Source organism: Ornithorhynchus anatinus, chromosome 4 (genome assembly GCF_004115215.2).
Source record: "Ornithorhynchus anatinus isolate Pmale09 chromosome 4, mOrnAna1.pri.v4, whole genome shotgun sequence".
Classification (NCBI taxonomy): Eukaryota; Metazoa; Chordata; class Mammalia; order Monotremata; family Ornithorhynchidae; genus Ornithorhynchus; species Ornithorhynchus anatinus.
Window position 1 is genome coordinate 19,311,413 of NC_041731.1, and position 22,384 is coordinate 19,333,796.

The following is a 22,384-nucleotide window of genomic DNA, read 5'->3' on the forward strand; positions in this document are numbered from 1 at the left end:
TCAAGAGGGAAAATGCATTTGATTTTTTTCTATTTAGTATTTACAATGGGCCAGACACTGTACAAAGCTCTGAGGTAGATCTCAAATGATGAATTTGGACACAGTTCATTTCTTAATTCCATTTTACAGTCAGACACAGCGAAGGGGAATCCATTTACAGAAGTGGTCACAAAATTGACTTGTTAATTTGGTTGAAATGTTCGAAAATCAAAATGGTCATGTGTCACGAAATGGACATGTAATGCCGGGGGAAGAAGAACCCAGGTCCTCAGATTCCAGACTTGCGTCCTTTCTGTCTGCTTTTCTGATTTACTTGTTTACATGCTTGGAAGCCGTCGACCACCAAATCCCATTCTCTCCTTGCTATCTCAGGTGTGAAATCCCGATTTCCGAGGACGAGTCCCCGATGTTTAGAGTGAGGTTCCATGGCAAATATTTGCATTAGTGCCCAGCATGGGATACTGTAGTCAATAGACTGCATTTACGGAGCACCTACTTTGAGATGGGCCCTGTTCGAGGCGCATGGGAAAGTCGACTAGAAGTAGTCACTGCGCTGATGGGGATTTGAACCAACTATGTGCTGAGCACAGGGCCAAGTGCATGGGAGAGGAGAACAGAGTGGATAATTGATGAAGAGACGTCACGAGTGTTATCATGTGGATCTGGGACCCTTAAATTCACACTGTCCCCACCTTTCCATATAGGAGCTCTCCTGATGAGGCACCTTATCGAAAAGTTACCAGAATATGATTCCTGCCGGTGAAGAAGTCGTTTGGGCCAGGATGTCCACCGTCCTGAGGCCTGGAACAAGCAAGCTGTATCTCAGCAGTGCACTCCAATGGGTCTTGAAACTGTTGTCGTGTTGGGAGGACATTAGAAGCCTGCTGCAGTAGTGAAGGTGAAAAATGTAAGTGCTTAGATGAGCACTGTACCAGTTGGTCTACAGAGGAACGATTGAATTGTAGTGATGTCGTAGAGATCTTCAGAATCTGGTGTGAAACTCAATATATGGGTTGTTTGAGGCAGCAGAACAAAGGCTCTTCACAACGTTATAGAATTGTCATACAGAGAGAACGATAGTTTCATCTACAGTGGTAGGAAGGACAGACAGATAGGGGAGGCAAAGCCCCAAACTCGCTCCCACTGTCAGTATCATTTCATTCTCTGACAGTTGCAGCTTTATCATCTTCGGGCCTGGAGTCTCTGGTCTTCGTCGTGTCGATCTGGTTGACCCCCTCTGTCTTTGCTTCTCGCCTCACAGTTGCAGCGGCTTCCTGGGTCTTTGGCTGTTTGTCCCATTCCTGCACCCCTTCTTGCCGGAACGTTTTTTCCGGCTGCAGCTGCTGGAAGAGATTTTCAATTAGGCTTTGCCCTAGGTCTTGGCTTCCCTCTTCACTGTGGTCCTGCTCGGTTCTCTATCTGAAGCTGCAGCTTCTGGGTCTCGATTGCCTGCCTGCGGGAGGGCGCTCGGCCCTGTGGAGAAGAATAAATAGTCCACCGAGGGGCTGGACTCACCAATTGAATGGTGATCATTTCCTGGATGTCCTCGGGCTCGGATCTGGAAAGTCTTCCAGTGATGTAGAAATTTTCCCTCTCGCTCAAATGGCAGGAAAGAGAATTCGCTGGAATGGAGGTAAGCCCAGGCTTACATCTAGTCCAGGGAGGCCGTTTCCCACTCATGCGACAATCCTCCATAATGTGTGAACTCACCTCCCCGCCTCTTCCTCCATCAGCCATTCTTTCCATCAGGAGTACAGGACTGAATTCCCAGAGTTAAAACACCCTTTTTCGTCCCAGTCAGTAATATAATACCTTACCCGATCGATTTAGGCGTGTTTTATAAATTGATTGGTTGGGGTTTTATATCAGTGGCGAGGTTCTAGTCACACGGTCAGGTCAGAGGTAATACCCATAGAGGAAGCGACAGGGAAATTTTCAGATACTGGGAAAAAAAGAACAAAAGAGCAAGAGAGGCCCGGAGGCCCACGCTAACACTCGTGACACATGTTCAACACCTACTACTTACCTTGTTGTACTTTCCCATTCACTAGGTCCCGTGCTCAGCACACAGTTTGCTCTCGGGGCCATCAGTGCAGGGTTCATATCAACTACCTCTATTGGATTCTCAAAAGCGCCTGCACAGTGTTCGTATCACAGTAAGTTTTCCATCAACTAGTATCTGTCAAGTTAAGTACTCTACCTGACACAGTAACAAGGATTTTAGCTGGGAGAGCTACAATATCGTTTTCCACGGAAAATCATTCTAAGCTTCAGATACTTATGCGTGAAAACTTTCTAGATTCATGCATGTGAATTTCGATTTTACAATCGGCAAGTCAAGGACATCTTGGAAGGTCATTTGAAATCATTTCAGGATTCCGAGCAAGCAGGCAAGCAGACTAGCACGCAAACGAGAAAGGACCTGGCCCAGGAATTAGAGGATCGGGGTAATGTCAAATGGAGGTACTGCCTCTCCTACAATCCACAAGCCGTTGGGTTAATCAAAAGGAAACAAGGGGCTACTAAAGGAGGGGCTGCGACCGCTGGATGGCTGGACAGCTCGCCTGCTGGTTGCTATACTCTTGGTCAATACCAAAGTAAATGAGGGTGGGACCACCCTGTATGAGAGACTGGTCACACCATTGCCGCCGCGTCTACGTTATGGGATGTTTATGTTACAGGTCCGGGGATACCCCTGCCCACAGCTATAGGTGGGGGAGTGCTAAGGTTGTTTGCCCCCGGGGACGTTCAGACCAGTAAATGTGAAATCAGGTGGGGCTGGACCTGGGAGGTTCTGCCCCTATTGTGCGGTCTGGATGTACCTGATGTGGTGGGGCTCACCTGGAGTCCGGAGATAGTGGTCAGCCGGGTCCCACGGTTGCAAGAATACCACTATCAGGGGGAATCAGTGATAACCAAGGGCGCACCGCTATCGTATCTAGTTAGCTGTGGGACGCAACCAATGAGAATAGGTGCACCCCTATGGAGGAGGCTGGGGGGTGGGGACGACATGTATGATATCACAAGACTGGGGCGTGCCCGCTTCCGGGGTTCCAACTAGGCGAGGGGAGCGACCCCACCTCGAAAATTCTGATTGAAGGACAGGACCTGCCGGTATTGGTCCCTTCAAGGCACTTATTTCCTCTTCCCTAACATGCTTATAACCACAAGCTACTGCTATTCCTGAGTTGGGAACGGGTACAAGCCAAGCTGTATGTGACTCGAAGCCATTATCGATCGATTGTTGGGTATATAACACCATGCCAGTTTCCAGTGTTTCAGACTTCCTGTGGACATTGATCCTGTGCAACACCACCGACAGGAGGCAGCGGTGGACATTGCTCGAGGGTAAGCATGGGACCTTGTGGAAATTATCGGACACAGACACTGGTGTGTTCAATCATACTGTATCCCATCAGCGTGCATTAGACCTTGTCAGACGCAACTACAGGGGTGGGGATGCCACCCACGTGTAGGGCCCCAATGCCATATGGGATGGATTGATCTGGATCGCACCAGAGGCCGACGCATTAAAATCCAAAGCCTGCCTTTGCTTTGAGCAGGAAAATGACAACCCGATCCAGAGACCAATGGGGGACCTACTCGTAGAAGTGTGTGACATTATCCACCAAGTGCGTGGCACCGAGTGGACAGGGTGACAAAGACCCGTTCTTATGGCGGCCTATGAGGCCCCGTATCACGGGCAATGGTTGTGTGGTCACAATCTATGACCATATCTCCCTTATAATTGGACAAGGCATTGTACTCTGGGGTATGCAATCTCTCAGGATACCATTTATGCTAAGCTTCGCGGTCACCCCATTAACCTAGCAAGTGTACGCCGCCGTTGAGGAGGGAGCATGAAGTGGTGGGATTGGACCCTGGAGGTCATGCCTCCCTAAGTGGAAATCATCAAAACGAAATTGGAAGGGACCGGTCTAGCTAACTTTACGACCTCTATGAGTGCCACTGATAAAGGGGTGGCTTGGCTCATGGCCGAAACTCAGCATATGCGCAGGGTTGTCCTCCACAACCAGATGGCGCTGGATATTTTAACTACAGATCAAGGAGTGACTTGTGCCCTGATGGGGCCAGAGTGCTGTACATAGATCCCGGATAATACCCAAAACGTCACAGCCGGGTTAGCCCAAGCGAATCAGGCAGTGGGGGCAATTACGAAAATTGGAAAGACTGATTCATTCACTACAGGGCTAACGAATTTGCCTCCTCATTGGCGTCCTGTACTCATCACAGTAAGCATTTTAATAGTAGACGTGATTCTAGTATATGCGGGGTATATTGCTGCTGCAGCATCATGTTCCAGACGACCTCTGCAGGAATGACCAGGGTCACTGAACGCTTATTTTAGTCAACATTATTATTTACCCCTGAGGATTCGATTAGGGATCTTAGCGGAAGAAGGGAACGCGTTAGTATTGTACGGGTGATATCCTTGAAGGGCTGGAGTGTATGGTCAGATTCCGTGGGAATCATTTGAGCTAGCAAAGTCAAGACCGACCCCCGCCCCATTCTGCCTCGTTAATTGCAGAGCGCCAGTGTAGTGCCAACCCCTGGTGGGAGAATGACGGACCTGCCCGAGGAAGGAGGCCACACGGTAGTAACAAGACTGAACGGACATACCGTCTCGCGAATCTTGGGGCCCCAGGGATATCTGGAATTGAGCATCGAGTTAGTTGGCCGATGCCTCCTCGCCACCCCAAACAGGGCCCTCTTTGTTCTTGGCACGCCAGAGGGGATATAAGGCAGTGCATGCTGTCAGGAGGGTGCAGTGCGATCACTCCATGTCCTCTGGCCGCCAGGAATTGTTCTCTGGGTAAGGCCCCTGTGCACCACTCTAAATAAACCGTCAACCTGGATTTATCCGTCTCTTTCTTGTGTATTCCGTTACAATCGATGTAGAGGGGACGGGTAGTCGACACAGGCTCCAGTCCCGCCCGATGCACCTGGCCATGCAGCTTCACAATGATCAAAAGTAATAGAGGGCTTCATTTCCAAAGAGGGAGTCTTTCATCCCATTCTGGAAAATTGCATTTTGAGCCTGAAACTCCGACATGGGGTATAGCTGCCCCAATTGATTGAGAGGGGAATTTAAATCTCTGGCGTGTCCTAAAAACTCTGACAATTTAGCGATACCACTCCAGAGAGAGGGGACAGGAAATGCCTCGTGCTGGGAACAGATATCCCTTGGAGAAGTAATGGCCAACAGAACTCTCAAAAAGGGCATGCTCAAAATCACTCCGGTGTTATCATCGCTGCTTATCATAGATATGAATGTCATGAAGAAGCAGCATGGCTGAATGGAAATAGCTTGGGCCTGGGAATCAGAGGACCCAGATTCCCATTCCAACTCTGCGACTTACTTGCGGTGTGACCTTGGACAACTCAGCTCTTTGCCTCTGTGCCCCGGTTTCCTCAACAGTAAAAGGGGGAATATCTCATCTCCTTTCTTCTCAGACCGTGGGCCGCATGCTAAACAGGAAGTGTGACCTACCTAATCATTTTTTTACCGACGCCAGAATTTAGAACTCTTTTTGACACATAGCAGGTGATCAGTAAATGGATTAAAAAACGCACTTAAAGAGAGATTACTGTGTCTGCAACCCTTTGCCTAAGCGAGAAGCAAGAACGAGGGCTCTCTTCACTCTAGGAACAACTGGGGACCAAATACAGGAAAATCCTCTCCTGATAGAGAGGCTTGTGGAGCCGGATTGCAAGGCGATCAATCTGGGCATTCCCGATCCCAAACAGGTTTGTCCAGATGCCCCCCGCAATGGGAGTAGCCTCACGCCCCGGGAGGTGTTTTACACCCTAGAACCCCGAGTTCACACCCTTAACTGTATGACGTCAAACCTCTCCTGGGCGGGGTTGGGGGGTGGGAGACTACAAACGTCGCTCTCCCTCGTTGAGGCCACAAGGGCCCGACGAGGATGTAAAGCCTGTGGCCTGGAAGGGCTCCAAACGTCTATCTGCCGCTCACCTAGACAGCTCCGGTTCCTCTGTGAAGTCGTGCACAGAGTCGGCAATGCAGCCTCTCCTTACCGAGACAAGCGAGGAGCAGGGGCCGTGCAGATCTCTGGGTTATTACCACCGGCCAGGAGCTTTCTCCTTCTGTTTCCACACGGCCCAAGGCTGGCCCCTGCCAGTACGCCCGAGAAAGGCAGCCCCCGCTGCAGAGCGGCCTCCGCGGCCCAAGCAGCTGTTCCAGTATGAGAGGCGAAGAACCTCGAAGGTCCGATGGTGGGCAGAGGTGCCTAGCGGCGCTGGGCTACAGGACCAAATCCGGAGCGAAGCCTCAGCAGGCCTTCGCCCGCAGCGACTCGATCGGGCGCCTTTGCAGGATCCGGGGACCTCAGAGGAAGGCCCGAAGTGCTGGAGCCTCCAGGGTCACAAGCGATGGGCCGAGGTCCCGAGGACCCTCGTGCCCGCTGAGGCAAAGTTACGGGAGGCAAAGATCCCGCGCGCCGCCCCTGGGCCTGCAGAGTCTCAGGACAGTAGGCCAAAACGATGGAGCCAGCATAGGCGCTCGGTTCGCCCGGCAGCCCTACCGGGCAGTCTCTGTGGAAACTGTCTGATCATCGGCGGGGAGCAGGGGAGCCTGGGTTCGAACGGCTTTTTCTAGAGTTCCCATCATAAGCACGGAAGAGCACCACTTAGGTTTGGCCCTGAATGGCAAAATCCTGAACCTGCCCCATAAGTAGTTTTGGTTAAATATTTCCCAGTCTGCTCAGGGTGAGCTCTCTTGCGAAGTGTGAATTCAGTTAGAACTGGCTTGGAAAGAAAGGAAACACGAAGAAAAGGAATAAGATAGAAGGGAAGGGAAAAAGTCAGGAATGAAAAAAGAAAGAAAGAAGAAAGGAAGATAGAAAGAAGGAAAGAAAGAGGGAAGGAGAGAAGAAGGGAAAGAGAGAAAGAAAGGAAGGAAGGAATCAGTCAATCCTATTTACTGAGCGCTTACTGTGTGCAGGGTACTGTTCTAAACTCTTGGGAAGGAGAACATAACAATATGACAGATTTTCGGCTCACAATGATCTTACAGTCTAGGTAATGATAGAATGAATATACTAAGGATGCATACATCAGCGCTGGGAAGGTGGAGTGGTGGGTGGTGGTAAATAAGGTGAATTAATCAGGATGACACAGTCGAAAGTAGTCTACTTCTCGAACCCTATCGTCCCAACCTCCCTGACTCCTTGAATCCAAAACCTCAACTTTCCTCCCGAGAGGTCCACCCTCAAATTGCCATTCTCTCTCTATTCTTTCTTTTCCATCTCTCTTTCTCTCTCTTCTCTTGCTATTTCTGGAATCTTCCTACCACCAACCTACTTGACTCTCCTTCTCCTGGAAGAAAGACCTTTTGGAAACGGTGAGGAAATTTGAAGTGCGCTATAAGAAAAGAGTTTTGGATTAATCCCAGGGAGTTGTAGAGAATCTGCATTTCCTTTGCCCCCAGCATTTGCCCTTTAACTATTTCTCAGTGTTCTTCCACAGAAATGCCTGCCACCAAGGAAGCTATAGCTTCACGTAGAATTGATTCTACTGCAATCTTCCACAGTCCAACAAGTGTTAGCCTATGATGACGATTTGAATCTACCCTTATTTTCCTTTTCTTTTCTAATTCTTGATTGTCTCCACTAACGACAACGAAGGCAATTCATTCCTTCAACCGTATTTCTTGAGGGTTTATTGTGTGCAAAGCTTTTTATTAAGGGTTTGGGAGACTACGACTAAACCAAGGGCATATTTCCTGCCCACAACGAGCTCACAGCCAGTGCCCTGTGAATCTCGATCTCCAGTACTAGAAGGTTCTTCTAAGATGCTGTTGTTGTTGGAATTGATCACCCTCTGCTCTCTCTCTGGCATCTCTGTCTCTCTCCCATTTTCCACTCTCCATCTCCATTTTGTTTCTCTCTTTCCTTCTGTTCTCTCTCTAAATCGCTCTATCAGTGATTCTCTCGCTTTACCAAAAGTATCTCAACAGTCTTCACACAGGGCAATTAGTTGGCAACTCTGCTCCCGCTATACACTTGTCAGCTGTGTGACTTTTGGCAAGTCACTTAACTTCTCATGCCTCAGTTACCCCATCTGTGAAATGGGCATTAAGACTGTCAGCCTCACCTGGGACAACCTGATTGCCCCGTATCTACACTAGCACTTAGAACAGTGCTCGGCACATAGTAAGCACTCACCAAATACCAACATTATTATTATTACTCGTCAAACAAGAGCCTAGTTCCTGAAAGCTAGTCCTAAATGGCACCCTTTGTCACAATTCAACACCCTGTCTAGGCACAAGTGCTATATCAACCTCTTCCTCACCTGTGTTAATTTTACCTTCACCTCCGCCTGAAAACAACTCCTCTCCATACTTACTGACACTTACTGATACTGATCATGTCCAAAACAGAATGACTCTGTTTCCCACTCAAAATCAGCTCTCTCCTGTCTGTCTGTACTTCCTTCCACTGTAGATCAAGCTATCGTTCTTTCTGTATGACAACTCTATAACTTTGTCAAGACCCTTTGCTCTGCTGCCTCAGTCAACCCTTATATTGAATCTCTCACCAGATCCTGAAGATACATTGTCACGACATTGCACAATCCAATCGTTCCTCTGTAGACCAACTGCTACAACGCTCTTCTAACCACTTATCATATTTTTCACCTTCACTATTGCAGCACGCTTCGAATGTCCTCCCAAAACGACAACAGTTTCAAGGCCCATTGGAATGTACTGCTGGGTTCCAGCTTGTTCCAGGCCTCAGGATGGTGGACATCCTCACCCAGTCGACCTCTTCACATGCAGGAATCACATTCTGCTAACTCTTCGATAAGGTGCCTGATCAGGAGAGCTCATATGTGGAAAGATGGGGACAGTGTGAATGTGAGGGTCCTAGATCCACATGATAACACTCCTGACATATCTTCATCATTTATTATCTATTCACCCTGATGTCCTCTCCAATGAACTTGGTCCTGTGCTCAGAACATAGTTAGTTCTAAGCTCTGTAAACACAGTGACTGTATCTAGTCGACTCTTCCACGCGCAACTGAACAGGGCCCATCTCAGAATAGGTGCTCCATAAATACATTCCATTGATTACTATATCCCATGCTCGGCACTAATGCAATCATTTGACACGGAACCTCACTCTAAACCCATGGTTTTCCCCAAGGGCGGGCCCTGGTGGGAGACCGGAGGCCCATACAGAGATGGTGATATCCTGGGCCCTCACCGACAGGCAACAGGTCCAAGCCTTGGGGGACACCAAGGATCAATGTACCTTAATCCCCAGTAATGTGTTTTGTTTGCCCTGGACCCGGAGCAGCCATCGTTGGATATGGCGGGAGGACAGTGACAGTGAAAGCTGTCTCCCAATTCCTGCAGGGAGGCTGCTTGCCCCCCTCATTGTGCACATTCCGATTCCAGAACACATCCTAGGGGTGAACATATTGCGAGGCCTAGAGGTGATGACCACAGTGGGAGAATTCCGTTTGCTGTGCAAGTGGTGAAGGCGGCTCTCTGAGTCCATACCTGATGGAGCCCGGTGGTTTCCCCCCTAGCTCAGCGTGCAGTAGCCACGTGTCAATATGGGCTACCGGGAGGACACCAGGAAATCACGCTTATGGTGCAAAAACTGGAATGAGTAGGTGCGGTTCGCCTAGCCCACAGTGCATATAACAGCGCGATTTGTCTGGTGCAAAAAACACATGGCAAAAGACACGATATGGTTGATTACCGAGAGTTAAATAAGGTAACCCCTTCCATACACGCCGCCTTGCCCAGCACTGCAGACATCATGCAGCCCCTGACTTAAAATCACTGCATGTGGTCTTGGGCTTAGCTAACGCTTTCTTCGGCATACCCTTAGACCTTGGGTCCCAAGACCAGTTTGCCTGGGAATGGGGCCCTGCTCAGCAACAGGCATTTAAAAAGGTTAAGGTGTTGGTAGCGCAGGTAGAGGCCCTGGGTACCTGCATACACGGGGTCCTGTTCTCTCTGGACTTCAATGTCGATGATGCCGGCATGGGATGGGCCATAAGGCAGACTGGGCTGGATGATCGTATTCCTTTAGGGTTCTGGTCACAAGTAAGGAATGGGGAAGAAGAACGATAGACTGCTATTGAGAAGCAGTTATATGCTGTATATCTAGCCTTAGAACCTGTAGCTCCCTCCACTGGGCGATTACCATGACCTCTGCGATGAATCTGTAAGATTGCTGGGAGTGTGCTCACCTGCGGGTGTCCAGAGCACTGGGCTTCCGGTGGTGGGTATTCCCCCTGCGAAGGACCGACAGGAGAGCTCTACAAGCTTGAGACAACACTATAGCCAGTCTGTGGCCTGCAGAAAGACCAGAGACCCGGACACAATCGCATCTTTAGCGGCAACCAGACCAACTCCGAAGCACGACTGCGGACCCGGGACCTGTTCAACTCTGGTTTGGGGACGTGAGTCATGGCAGGTTCTTGGCAGCTAGCCGCTTCTGCCACAGTTAGCTGGGAACAACATGAGGATCCAGCGCGGTGTATAGATGTGTCCGGGTCATCCCATGGTCCCATGTCTCCCCTTCGAGGGGGTTGGACTCCCCAGGCGTCGTGTAATCATAATGGTGCTTGAAAGGTGCACACTGGCCTGGCTTGAAGGTCGGGTCCGAGACGACCCTAGACCACTGGGCCCCGAGCGGGACACAGTGGAGCTGCGGGCCTTATGTGTGGCCGTGGCTACCCGCAAGGTAAATGGGACAATGCACCTTGGGCTATGTTTTTGCCCGGGGCCAGGTAAACAGGCACCCGTCGGCTGCAGTCTGAATTTGCCCCTGGTATGGACAAGGACCAGGACCAGGAAGGCATTCCATTGGTATAACCACCTCCTAATTGTGTTCACTCACGGGATAGGTCTAGAGCTAGCATTGGTGTAGGTGGAAGTTTAAAACGCCTCTGCTATGAATGATAGTTATCCCTACTTAATATCAAGGTGGAGCAAATGAGATGGGTGAAGTTACAGAACCCCATGACCCTTGACATCTTAACCATTGCCCGGGGGTGGGGTGGGGACGTGAGCTATAGTGCAGACCACGTGTAGTGTGTAGATCCCACAGCACCGCTGCACTGCCGATGTTATGGTATGTGCCCTAGACAAGCGCAGAAGGGCTGGTAAACACCTTATGGAAGTTGTTTGTGCCGTCTGGTGACATCACTTGACCTAGAAAGGGGAGGCTCCAGCCAGGAAGGGGCGTGGTGTGTCTCCTGTGCCCCACCGCCACCCGGGACTGTCCTGCAAGTAACTTCCCCAAATAAGCCACTTAGTAAGGAAACCTGACTGTCATGGTCTGCTTCCTTTTTTGGAATCTCTAGACCGTCCCGTTATGGCAGGACTGTGCAACTCAATGGGATTTTCCGTTACAGCCAACTAGCATGACTTGAATGGATGCCGCAATGGAACCAGCCCCGTCCAAAGTTTCCTCCCAGATCTAGGTTTCCTGATTTTTATAGTATGCTGTGGACATTTCTGATAAGGGTGTCCCATCCAGCAGACAGTTACATCCAAGTGGGCTGCATTTAGTGGCCGCGTTCAGCCTGATTCTCAGCATCTGCACAGGTCCAAAGCTTGGAGCTCTTCTTCTGGAAGGTGCTCATCCCTCCAGAGCCAAATATCTCCAAATCATTTCATGAAGGGGACATTTTGTCACCAATCAATCCCCTCCTCTTTGCAGGCGGCCCATCAGAACCTCGTCCTCACCTATTTTAACTCTATCCTCTCTTCCACCCGAAACTACCCCTTTCCGTCGTTGCTGACATTAACTGACCGTCGTTTCTGACATGTCCAAATCAGAATATATCCTTGTTCCACTCAAACGCTGCTGTTTCTTGACTTTCTGTGTTTCCCACCACTGTAGACAATGCCACCATCCTCTGTGTCTCTTAACTCCATAAGATGACCTCGGATCATCTGACAATTTCAACCCACCTCTGAATTTTCTCACCAAATCCTGGACGTTAGACTTTCAAGAGATCAGTAAATCCACCCTTTCCTCTCTAGTTGATCCAAGGACTTATCACGTGCCCCATCTTCATTACTGCAGGTCACCTCTTCCTGGAGGCATTGGGCCAGATCCAGGCAGCCATGATCTTCAGGAGAGGGACCGAGGTCGAGTCACTAGAGTTTCTGTCGATTGCCCGTTAACTGGCCTCCTGTCAGAAGGTAGCCAGATGATTGTTACTGACTCAGACCCTAGGAACCATTCAGAGAGACTGGATGGCCACGAAGGGAGATACAGCACCAGTGACCTCTCTGGTGCCAGGCATCGGAGGTCATGGGTTCGAATTCCGGCTCCACCACCTGTCAGCTGTGTGACTGTGGGCAAGTCACTTCACTTCTCGGTGCCTCAGTTACCTCATCTGTAAAATGGGGATTAAGACTGTGAGCCTCACATGGGACAACCTGATTACCCTGTATCTACCCCAGCGCTTAGAACAGTGCTCTGCACATAGTAAGCGCTTAACAAATACCAACGTTATCTTCTATGGGGAAGTAAGAGGACATATTCATGACTCACCAAATGGCTCTGACTCCTGGGCCTGTTCCCTTCCTTTCTATCTTTCTCGTTTGCATGCTTGCTTGGAATCTTCAAATTGTCTCGAATGACCGCCCAAGATTTCCTTGTCTTGCCTGCTGTAAAAGAGAAATTGGCATGCAAGAACGTATGAAATTCTCATGAATGAGTTCCTGAAGTTTAGAGTGATTTTATGAGGAAAATGATATGGTAACTCCCCAGAGATGAGTACAGTGCTGTTCGATACTGGTCATTGCAGCACTTAGTCTGTGGTGAGCAGTGTTCAGGGCACATTTAAGAACCCAATAGAAGTAGTCGATATGAGTCCTGCACTGATGAAGCCCAGAGGAGCTTCGAGAGGAGGGAAGGTAGCCGAAGAGCTGAGAGAATGCAATCTGGAAGGAACAGGATCTGGGAGGAATGGCCCAAGCGAACAATTTCGAAGTCCTATGCACAGAGTAGCAAATTCGTAATTTTTGTAGTTTTTTTTTCTTTCTTTCTTTCCTTTCTTTCTTTCTTTCTTTCTTTCTTTCTTTCTTTCTTTCTTTCTTTCTTTCTTTCTTTCTTTCTTTTTCTTTCTTCCTTTCTTCCTTTCTTCCTTTCTCCCTTTCTCCCTTTCTCCCTCCCTTCCTTCCTATTCTATTCCTTTTCTTCCTTCCTTTTTTTCTAAGCCAGTTCTGACTCAAGTCATGTTTCGCAAGACAGCTCACCCTGAGCAGAGTGGGAAATGTTTTAGGAAATCTGCATGTTTTAAGAAAAATGATTTAGGAGGTTCGGGATTTGGCCATTCAGGTCCGACACAAAGTCATGCTCTTTGGTGATTATGATGGGAACTCTAGAAAAAGGAGGTCGGGCCTAGACTCCTCCCCTCGCCCCGCCGATGGACAGATAGATTCTACAGAGACAGCCGGCTCAGGTTCCTGGGAAGACTGAGCACCTTTGCTGGCTCCATCGGTTCGGCCTATTGGCACGAGGCTCTGCAGGCCCAGGGTTGCCGTGCGGTATGTTCACTTCCTGTGGCTCCGCCCCAGCAGGCGAGCCTTTCTGGGGCGCGGGGTCAGGGGTCGGCCTTCATCCACGTGGAAGCAGAAGGAGAAAGCTCCGGATCGGTGGTAATAACCGAGAGGCTTGCATGGCTCCTGCTGCTGACTCGTCTCGTCTGTGAGACGATGCATGGTCAACCCTATGCACGACTACACAGTAGAACCGAAGCTGTCAGTTGAGCGGGAGATAGATCGTTGTAGCCCCAGCGGGCCATAGGCTTTATATCCTCGTCAGGGCCTTGCAGCCGGCAGCGAGGGAGTCTCCCACCCTCACCTCCGCCCAGGAGAGGGACGATATCGTTCTGGTAGTGGTGTGAACTCGGGCTTCTAGAGCGTAAAACTCCTCCAGTCATGTAAGCCTTCCCCCTCTATGGTGAGCCAGCAGGATATGCTTGTTTGGTATCGGAAATGCCCAGGTTGATCGCCTTGCAATCCGGCACGACAAAACCCACTGCAAGGAGAGGGTTTTCCTGTATTTGGTCTCCAATTGCCCCTAGAATGAGGAAAGTCCTGGTTCTCGTTCCTCTATTGCAGACTGTTGATTCTGATCTTATGGATGAGTACTCAAATTTGGCTCCAAGAAATTGTCTTTCACTTCCCTAGTAAAACAGCCATTACTACATCTATCGCATCTATAGAAAGCAGCACGGCCTAATGGATAGAACACAGACCTGGGAATCAGAAAGTCACGTGTCCTAATCCCAGCTCTGCCACTTTTCTGCGGTGTGATCTTCGGCAAGTCGCTTCACTTCTCTGGGTTTTAGTTGTCTCATCTGTAAAATGAGGATTAAGATTATGAGCTCTATATGGGCCAGATACTATTTCCAAGGCGATTTGCATGTACTCTCTATAACCCTTAGTCCAGTGCCTGACACATAGTAAGAATTAAAAACCAATCACAATTATAATTTTCACTAACACATGTCTGTTAGCCTCTTTGTTGTTTGACCATTTATCATCCCTACATTCCATCTATACTCATCCCAAGGGCCATTTGCCTTAGAACCTCGGAGGTCGGTGTGTTACCTGCTGTGCTCCCTCTTCTGATAGGCGCATGGCAGACATGCCTGAACTATGTGGTTATACACTTTCATTAGTCTAGGCCATTTGGCTCTTTCCAGAGTGTTCCTAGGTGTTTCTCTCTCAGGAAGTCTTGCCACTGTGGGAGCCATAGATGCTTGCAGCATTGATTTTCCTGGAATCTACCACATTCCTCCAGGTCTTATAAGGACTACGACCTTTCCTGATTACTCCTTTCTTTTCTAGAAGCAGCATGGTCTAGTGGGTAGAGCACGGTTGTGGGAGTCAGAGGGACTTGTGTTCTAATCCCGGCTGTGCTGTGTTACCTTGGGTAAATTTCAATCATTCATTTAAGAGTATTTATTGAGACCTTACCATGTGCAGAGCACTGTACTAAGCATTTTGCTTCTCTGTGTCTCAGTTACCTCATCTGTAAAATGAGGCAGTGAGCTGTGTGTGGAGCAAGGACTGTCTAACCTGATTATCTTGTACCTACTCCAAGACATATTACAGCACCTGGCACACTGGAAGCACTTCACCAACATTATTATGATTACGATTAGTAGTGAGATTACTATACCTTGATTTTCTTGCCTACTGACAAGAAAACAGTCAATGCCCTGGAAATTCAGATCCTCACCTTCGGAAGGTTCTTTGGGAACTCAGGAACTGGCTTTTTTTTGAAACTCTGGGAAACATGGAATTTGGAAATGAAACAGCCTGGAAATTAGAAATGCTCCATAAGAAAATATCAGTCGCCTAGGCACAGGCTGCCCACACAGTAGGTGCTCAGGAAGTACTATTTTTTATATATTTACTAAGGGTTTACTATGTGTCAAACACGGTTCTAAGCTCTGGCATGGGTAAAAATCGATTAGGTCGGACAGAGTCCCTGTTCTGCATGCGGCTCACAGACTGAGTAGAAGGGAGAAAGGTATCCCCCTTTTACAGTTGAGGAACCTGGGACACAGAGGAAGTGAGTTTTGCAAGGTCACACAGCAAGTAATTGGCAGAGCCGGGATTAGAACACAGGTCCTCTGACTCCCAGCCCCATATTATCTCTATTCAGCCATGCTGCTTCTCCTTGGATTTCATATCAGTGATAAGAAGAGATGATATTGCTGGAGCAATTCTGAGCAGGCCTCTTTTGAGAGTTCAGCTGGCCGTTACTTCTTCAAGGATTATCTTTTCCCAGCACATGAGCATTTCCTTTCCCCTCCCTCTTGGGTGTTATTGCTGACTTTCCAGAGTGAGTAGGACCTGTCAGTGTTGAAAGTTTCTCTATCAGTAAATCAGGACAGCTATTTCACAAATCGGATTTACAGGAGCAAAGTGCAATTTTCCTGACTAGGATGAAAGAGCCCCACCTTTGGAAATTAAGTCCTGTATAACTTTTGATCACAGAGGAAAGCGGTGTGACCTTGTACAAGGACATAAGGGGACCTAGGTTTCAATCCTGACTCTGCCACTAGTCACCGGTATGATCTTGGGCCAATAACTTAACTTGTAGTTGCCTCAGTTATCTCATCTGTAAAACGTAAATTAAATCCTACTCCTTCCTATTTAAAATTGTTCTAAGCACTGAGGTGGATCCAGGTTAATCAGGTAGGACAGAGGCCCTGTCCCCCTTGAGTCTGAGCACCTAGACGCAACTTAGTAAACGTTATTATCTTTATTTTATGATTACTATCATTTTCATTATTTTTATCATAGAATCCAACTAGGGTTAATGGACTTGGGTGTGAGCCCCGCGGGTAAAAATGCAGGGAAGCTTCCTGTCTTAGAGCAAAAACACCATGGAACTGGCCAAGGAGTGAAGGAGCAGCAAACATTCACTGATGGAGGGGGCTCACACCTCTTTTATGTGAGACGCAGATCATCCTCCGGGCCAGAGACCACAATAGCGCCTGAATCCTACAGGGCTGAGCAGAGATTTTCTGCCCTTCTGTCTCACCATGACGACCCCACTATATTGTAGAAGGGCAACAGAAGGACCAGGCACATTATTTGCCCTGAGGACGTCCTGGGATCAAGTCACATGTGTTATTCCGAAGTGGAACTGATGGTACGAGTGTTATTGTGTGCCTCCAGGGTCTTTAAATTCACACTGCCCTCCTGCTTTCTGGATATTGGCTCTCCCAACCGGGCAACCTATGTGTGAGGTTTGCCAGAATGTGATTCTTGTCAGAGACACAGTCGCCGGCACCAGGATATCCACAGTACCGAAGCCTGGAGTGAGCTGGAATCAGGCTGGCCCCTCCGGGGCCGCATGAAACTGCCCTCGTATTGGGAGGACATTCGGAGGCTGATGCAGTAGGGCAGATGGGACTGAAGATACATTCTTGGATTAACGTGGTGGCAGTGTGGCTGGAAAGAACGGATTTTAGCGATGCGGTGAGGTCTGATTTCTAAGATCTGGTGAGAAAATTGGATAAGTAGGTTAAATGAGGCAGGTGAGCCGAGGCTATCCCCGACCTGATGTCATCATTACCAAATACCGCTAAAGATAGAGGTATGAATAAACAGGTTTGGGGACAAAGGCTAGCTGATTCCTCAGGTGACATGACCAGAATGGTGTGTACAGATTTGGATGGAGGGCCTGCTCTTTTACTGTTGTTCACAGTCGGGGGGAGATGGAAGCTTTCCTGACCTCTTCACTGAAACCTTTCAATAGAGAAATAGTCATTCCTGGTACCAGGAAATGATTGGTTGGGTATAAAAACGATGAGGCTAAAAAGTAACCATAAGAATAAATTTTAATTGATAATAATAAAATAATCATAAGTGATGATGACGGGGATGGCATTTTTGAACCGCCAAGCACTGCCCAATCCACTCGTAACAGTCCTGAATCTGGAGGACTCAACCACGTATGGTGATCCTGAGAGGAAAAGCTTTCTAGCACTGACGTTCTTCAGAGTGTGAAGGAAGATTAAAAGTATCCTCCTTAGTATTTGCAGGCATATAGAGAGGTAGAGGGTTGTACTGCTGACATGGGGCCCGCACAACAGTTTGGGCTCTGGGGCCTTCCCCGTCACTTTGGAAGGAGAGCTTCTCCTGTGTATTTCACAGTCGTTTTTTCATAGCCTATACAGCTAAGAGGTCACACCAAAGTTGCTTGCAGATCCAAAGCAATGCAGAACACTGTGAACTTAAGCTTTCACTCGAAGACTGACTGGAGTTTCGTACCTGAAATGGACGTTGTCAATACCCTGCCCTGTCATACCACCGAAGTATTTTGATACACTCCTCCTCTCGTTCCCACCCCCAGAGCACTTGCTATATCCCTCTACTATTGCTTTGACTGCTAGTTGGATGGCCGGGCTCGCTCTTATCAACCTTGGCATTCTAGTTTCCCAATGTTTAGTTCCATGACCTGAGGACTATAAACACTCAAGAGATGCCATTGTCTGGTCGTTGGTGATAGCACCACCGAACCCTTCCCGGAAGTGGGCCCCCGTCCAGGACCAGGTGGGAAAACGTCTTCCAGAGTCACGTAGGGGAAGGGAGATGAATGGAAGATGTATGACAACAAGCAGGGGAGGGGGGAAATGGATGTCGGGGGCCCATGCCCCCTCTAGACCACGGTCCTGCTTCACTGGAGTGAAAGGAAGAAAGGACTAATCCCTGTTGCATTTTTAATTCTACCTCAGTTAACTCCCCGGGGCGAAACCCTCTCCAAGGGGCTCGAAGCCATGTAGGGGAAGCGTGGGACTAGAAGGATTAGCCTTATCCGGGCTAAAGAGTGTGTCTGGTCTAATCAAGCAGAGGCAAGGGTGGTGGGGGAGGTCAATCTAAATCTTGGTTGAGGAGGTGTTGCTCGCACACCCGGCCGATGATGAGTGGCCCTGCGTTTCGTCCCTCGAAGGTAAGACAAGGGGAGAATACGGGTCTGAGCGGACCGGAGAAGCGGACAGGAGGGGAGCTGTGGATGAGGCATTTCTCCGACACGTTGTAGAAGGAGATGACTCCGGCCTCATAATCCAGGAAAACCCCGACCCGGCGGATAGGAAGGGCCATAGTGAGCTGGGTGAAAGGGAAGGCGATCCAGAAACTGGCCCCACTTAAAGGCTGGAAGGCCATCAGTGAAAAAATGTCCCCTGGCGCAACTGGCACGTTGTTCTTTCTGCTCATCGACTCATAACACACTGCCACCTCCCACTCCGGCTTGTCTCCCAACTCCACCTCCCAGTAGTGCCGCCCCGAAGTGAATACCGGGGCGCCCAGGACGCTGCCACAATTGTCAAATCGGTCCTGATGGTCGGGCACATCCTGTGGGGCCTCGACGAATGTCACACTCTTCCGATCCTGTGACACGATGAGATGGGGACTGGCTATGTTTGGGTCCAGGGTCATGTCCACTACAGAGAGAGAGAAAAGGTCGCATTTCATTACACCACATGCTATCACGGACTCCCACAGGTGTTTAGAGAGCTTAGCGGTAGAGAGGGGGACAGTGCAAGGCAGCACTCACAGTCCATGTTTGGAAAGAAAGGTGGGGATTCGGCCATCTTTGTCTCCACTCCAACGGTGAGAGCATCCACGTGTTCTTAGCCCCCTGGAATCTGGAAGAGAAGACCTCCTCCCATAGTATCCTCCGCCAGAGCAGTTGGAAAAGGGAAAACCACACATGGGAACCCAACCAAGATTTTATTGGGATTTCACATCCCTAACCCTTCAAGAGTTGGGTCGGGTGGGAACCTGAAATCCCAGCCCTTCAGATTGGGGGTCCCACAGGTGCATCATATGTGCATATATGGTGCACATATAGCTGCATCTAAACAGGATGATACTCTCAGTCCATACTTCAGCATAATGAAGGCTGAGATAGATGACAGCCCGATAGTCCCAATCGGGGACTTTCACTGAGGGTACTGTCTGAGACAGGAATCTGGGGTGAAATTTGCCACAGGACTGACTCGGGAAGAGCCCATCATTACCTGCATATCTGCTGAGTATTTCTCTCATCCCAGGAATCCAGCAGGCGGTCAGCTCCAAGGACGTGGTGGCCTTTGGCCATTGCTGCAACACCAACACACTTCTGGAGAGAGCAAAGAGTTGGTCATAAAGTATTCTCATCCATCGTAAGCCGCAGTACGTCACACCGAGCAGTACCTTTGTGCTCTTCCCAAAAGGTCCTACGGACCCACTGTTGTACGTGGATTCCTTGGCTCTTCATTTCTCGAATCGTCCACAAGGAGCGCAGAAAACATATATACCTGTGCAATGCTCCTCTCGTGTCCTGAGGAGAAAGAAGACACTGGATTAGTATTTAGCCTATCGACCTGTTCCCCATCCACACCTTCCTGTAACATGGATCTCCGTGGGGGCACTGCATCAATCCCCTCTGCACCCGCTTCATTCCAACAGCTAAGAGCTGGAACCCTGAGATTACATACGTACCCTAATTTCTGGTCAATCAGTGTTGTCGTCCCCTGGGCTGTTGAAGCTTTGTCCAGAGCCTGGAACTTAGGGATGCAATTGAGGTCCTACCAACCAGGATCCGGCTTTGGAGAACCCTCCTGAGCAGGGTTGACGTGGCTCCGAGCGAGACTGGAAACACAGAAAAGCCTCTCTAGGCTCCCTCCCCATCTTGCCTCATGCCTAGTTCCTGGACTCTTACCCGTAGCAGCTCGATGCTCCCCCTCTGGCACTTCTCCTCCAGCTCTGTGAGAGCGGCTCTGCTGGAATAGATGCGCCTTGCTCTGCCTCAGTTTCTGCAGAGTCTCCCTCTCGTTCTTCTCCAGGCTCCGAAGCCGCAACTCGAGCTCCTCATCTAGGAATCGGTGCATTTTCTCAAAGTCGGACACGAGATTCTGCGGACATTTCTGCACCTCCTCCTGCTGGGAAAGAGGTCGGGGTGGAAAGGAGAATTAATAGACCATGGGATATATCGAACCTCCCTAGTCCTGCTAATGGGAAAGAAGAGACCCCGCCGTATGGGATCAGAACCTTACCTTCACCACTGCTGAATTCATTTTTTTCTGCAGCTAGCACAGTCTGCACCTCTTCGATTTCTGCCCACAGGGGATGAAGAAGCTCCTGGAATCTCTCCTGAAAGGCAAAACGGCCGTCTGTCGATGACCTTGGATTAGGTCTCTGGCACACTCGGAACATGGTTGTGCTGCTTTGGGCTTCTCCCAGCTAGTTCCCGGACCTCGGGAGTATGATAGCCCACGTCCTACCACTGTCCTGGAATGCCCTCTCTCCTCACATCTGCCAAACCTACTCTCTTGAAAGCCCTACTGAGAGCTCACCTCCTCCAGGAGGCCTTCCCAGACTGAGCCCCCCCTTCCCTCTGCTCCTCCTCCAGTCCCCATTCCCCCTTCCCCAGCCCTCTGCTCTTCTCCTTCCCCTCCCCACAGCACTGTGCATGTTTGCATATATTATTTATCACTCTAAATTTATTTTGTTAATGATGTGTATATATCTATGATTCTATTTAACTTGATGATATTTACGCCAGAATACTTGTTTTATTTTGTTCTGTTTTCTTTTGCCGTCTCCCCCATTTAGACTGTGAGCCCGTTATTGTGCTCTGTTGCCGAATTGTACATTCCAAACGCTTTGTATAGTGTTCCGCACATAGTAAGCGCTCAATAAATACGACTGAATGAATGGATGAACGAATGAATGATAGGGAGAATACAGCGTGGCACCAGGCAAAGCCATTCTAATTGGACGTTCAACACTTGCTTTGGGATGACCATGGAGTGGTCATCTTACCCTGTAATCCTCTGCAGCCTCTTCAATCGGACTCACGCTGTGTTCCCCGTGCTCCTTGGAACGGTAGCAGGACACACAGATTGTGGTGTCGTCCTCCTGACAAAACAGCTTCAGAGATTGCTGGTGTCTCTCACACAGCTCTTTCTCCTCGGCGGGGCCCCGCAGTAGGTGAGGTCCGAGCTGCTTTCCGATCACTGCCAGTCTCCCCAGACGTTTATTGATCTCCAGGTCTTTCAGCTGGCAGACCCCAAGGCACTCTGGGCAGGAGAAAGACGTCTGAACATCAGCTGAGCACCGGAGAAGACAGATTCGGCAGAAGCTGTGCCCACAGCCGATGGTCACGGGTTCGATGAAGTACTCCATGCAGACAGAGCAGGTCAGCTCTTCCCGGAGGCATTTGGCCAGATCCATGGCAGCCATGTTCCTCCGGAGAGAGGCCAAAGACGAGTCACTGGAGCCGGGCTGTCAATCGCCCATTGACCTGCCTCCTGTCAAAAGATAGCCAGACAGTTGTTCTTGTCGCAGATCCCAGGAATCATTCAGAGAGAGTGGATCTCCGCGAAGGGGAAGTCGGTCGCACCAACAATTTCTCTGGTTTCAGACGTCTGCTATGGGGCTCAGCTCTGGAGGTGCACTCCCAGCTGCTCAAATACCAAAGGGCGAACTGCACTTCGTTTTTATCCGTGTCGGCAGCCTGAGTCGACGCTCTCTCTCTCCCCGCTACCCAGCTTGCGGAAGGTGTGAACTCTTTCATTATGTGAGAAGAATTTTCCTCCAAGCAGGATCCCCTAAAACTGAGACCTGGTTTCCCACCTTTTTATCTGACTTTGGAACCGCAGACCACACCCACCTACTTTCTCTCCGCCCACTAGATTGTTAACCCAACATTCCAGAGCATGAATCCTGAAGGTTTAGAGTACTTTTCTATTGAAAATAAATGTATTGTAACACCCCTCCGCGCCTCGCCCCCCACCTCACGGCCAGCGATTAGTACCGTCCTGGATGAATAGTAATCATTCTACC

The 22,384-nt window shown here is 49.4% G+C and overlaps 1 protein-coding gene and 1 long non-coding RNA gene across 2 annotated transcripts; one reads left to right on the forward strand and one right to left on the reverse strand.

Annotated features, from left to right (window-relative positions):
• The first annotated feature begins 3,055 nt into the window (after window positions 1–3,055).
• On the forward strand, window positions 3,056–4,877 carry LOC114811284. Its single transcript, XR_003758945.2, has 2 exons — window positions 3,056–3,348; window positions 4,550–4,877. It is a non-coding gene; the product is annotated as an uncharacterized LOC114811284 (long non-coding RNA).
• Window positions 4,878–18,424: 13,547 nt separating this feature from the next.
• LOC100079940 (probable E3 ubiquitin-protein ligase TRIML1) lies at window positions 18,425–21,781 on the reverse strand. The gene is made up of 6 exons (XM_029062683.1): window positions 21,362–21,781; window positions 20,588–20,689; window positions 20,259–20,478; window positions 19,855–19,877; window positions 19,576–19,657; window positions 18,425–18,996 (listed from the first exon to the last, which is right to left on the reverse strand). Exons 1-6 carry the CDS (start codon window positions 21,779–21,781, stop codon window positions 18,425–18,427), a joined length of 1,419 nt encoding a protein of 472 aa, XP_028918516.1.
• Between the last annotated feature and the right edge of the window lie 603 nt (window positions 21,782–22,384).

Excerpts from the sequence above, each read along its gene's own strand:
- LOC100079940 (XM_029062683.1), bottom strand. The coding sequence starts at position 21,781 with ATGGCTGCCATGGATCTGGCCAAATGCCTCCGGGAAGAGCTGACCTGC. Across the intron at positions 20,690-21,361 it reads AGGCTGCAGAGGATTACAGG|GAGAGATTCCAGGAGCTTCT; the intron begins GTAAGATGACCA and ends TTTGCCTTTCAG. Across the intron at positions 18,997-19,575 it reads AATACTCAGCAGATATGCAG|TGGACATGACCCTGGACCCA; the intron begins GTAATGATGGGC and ends CTCTCTCTGTAG.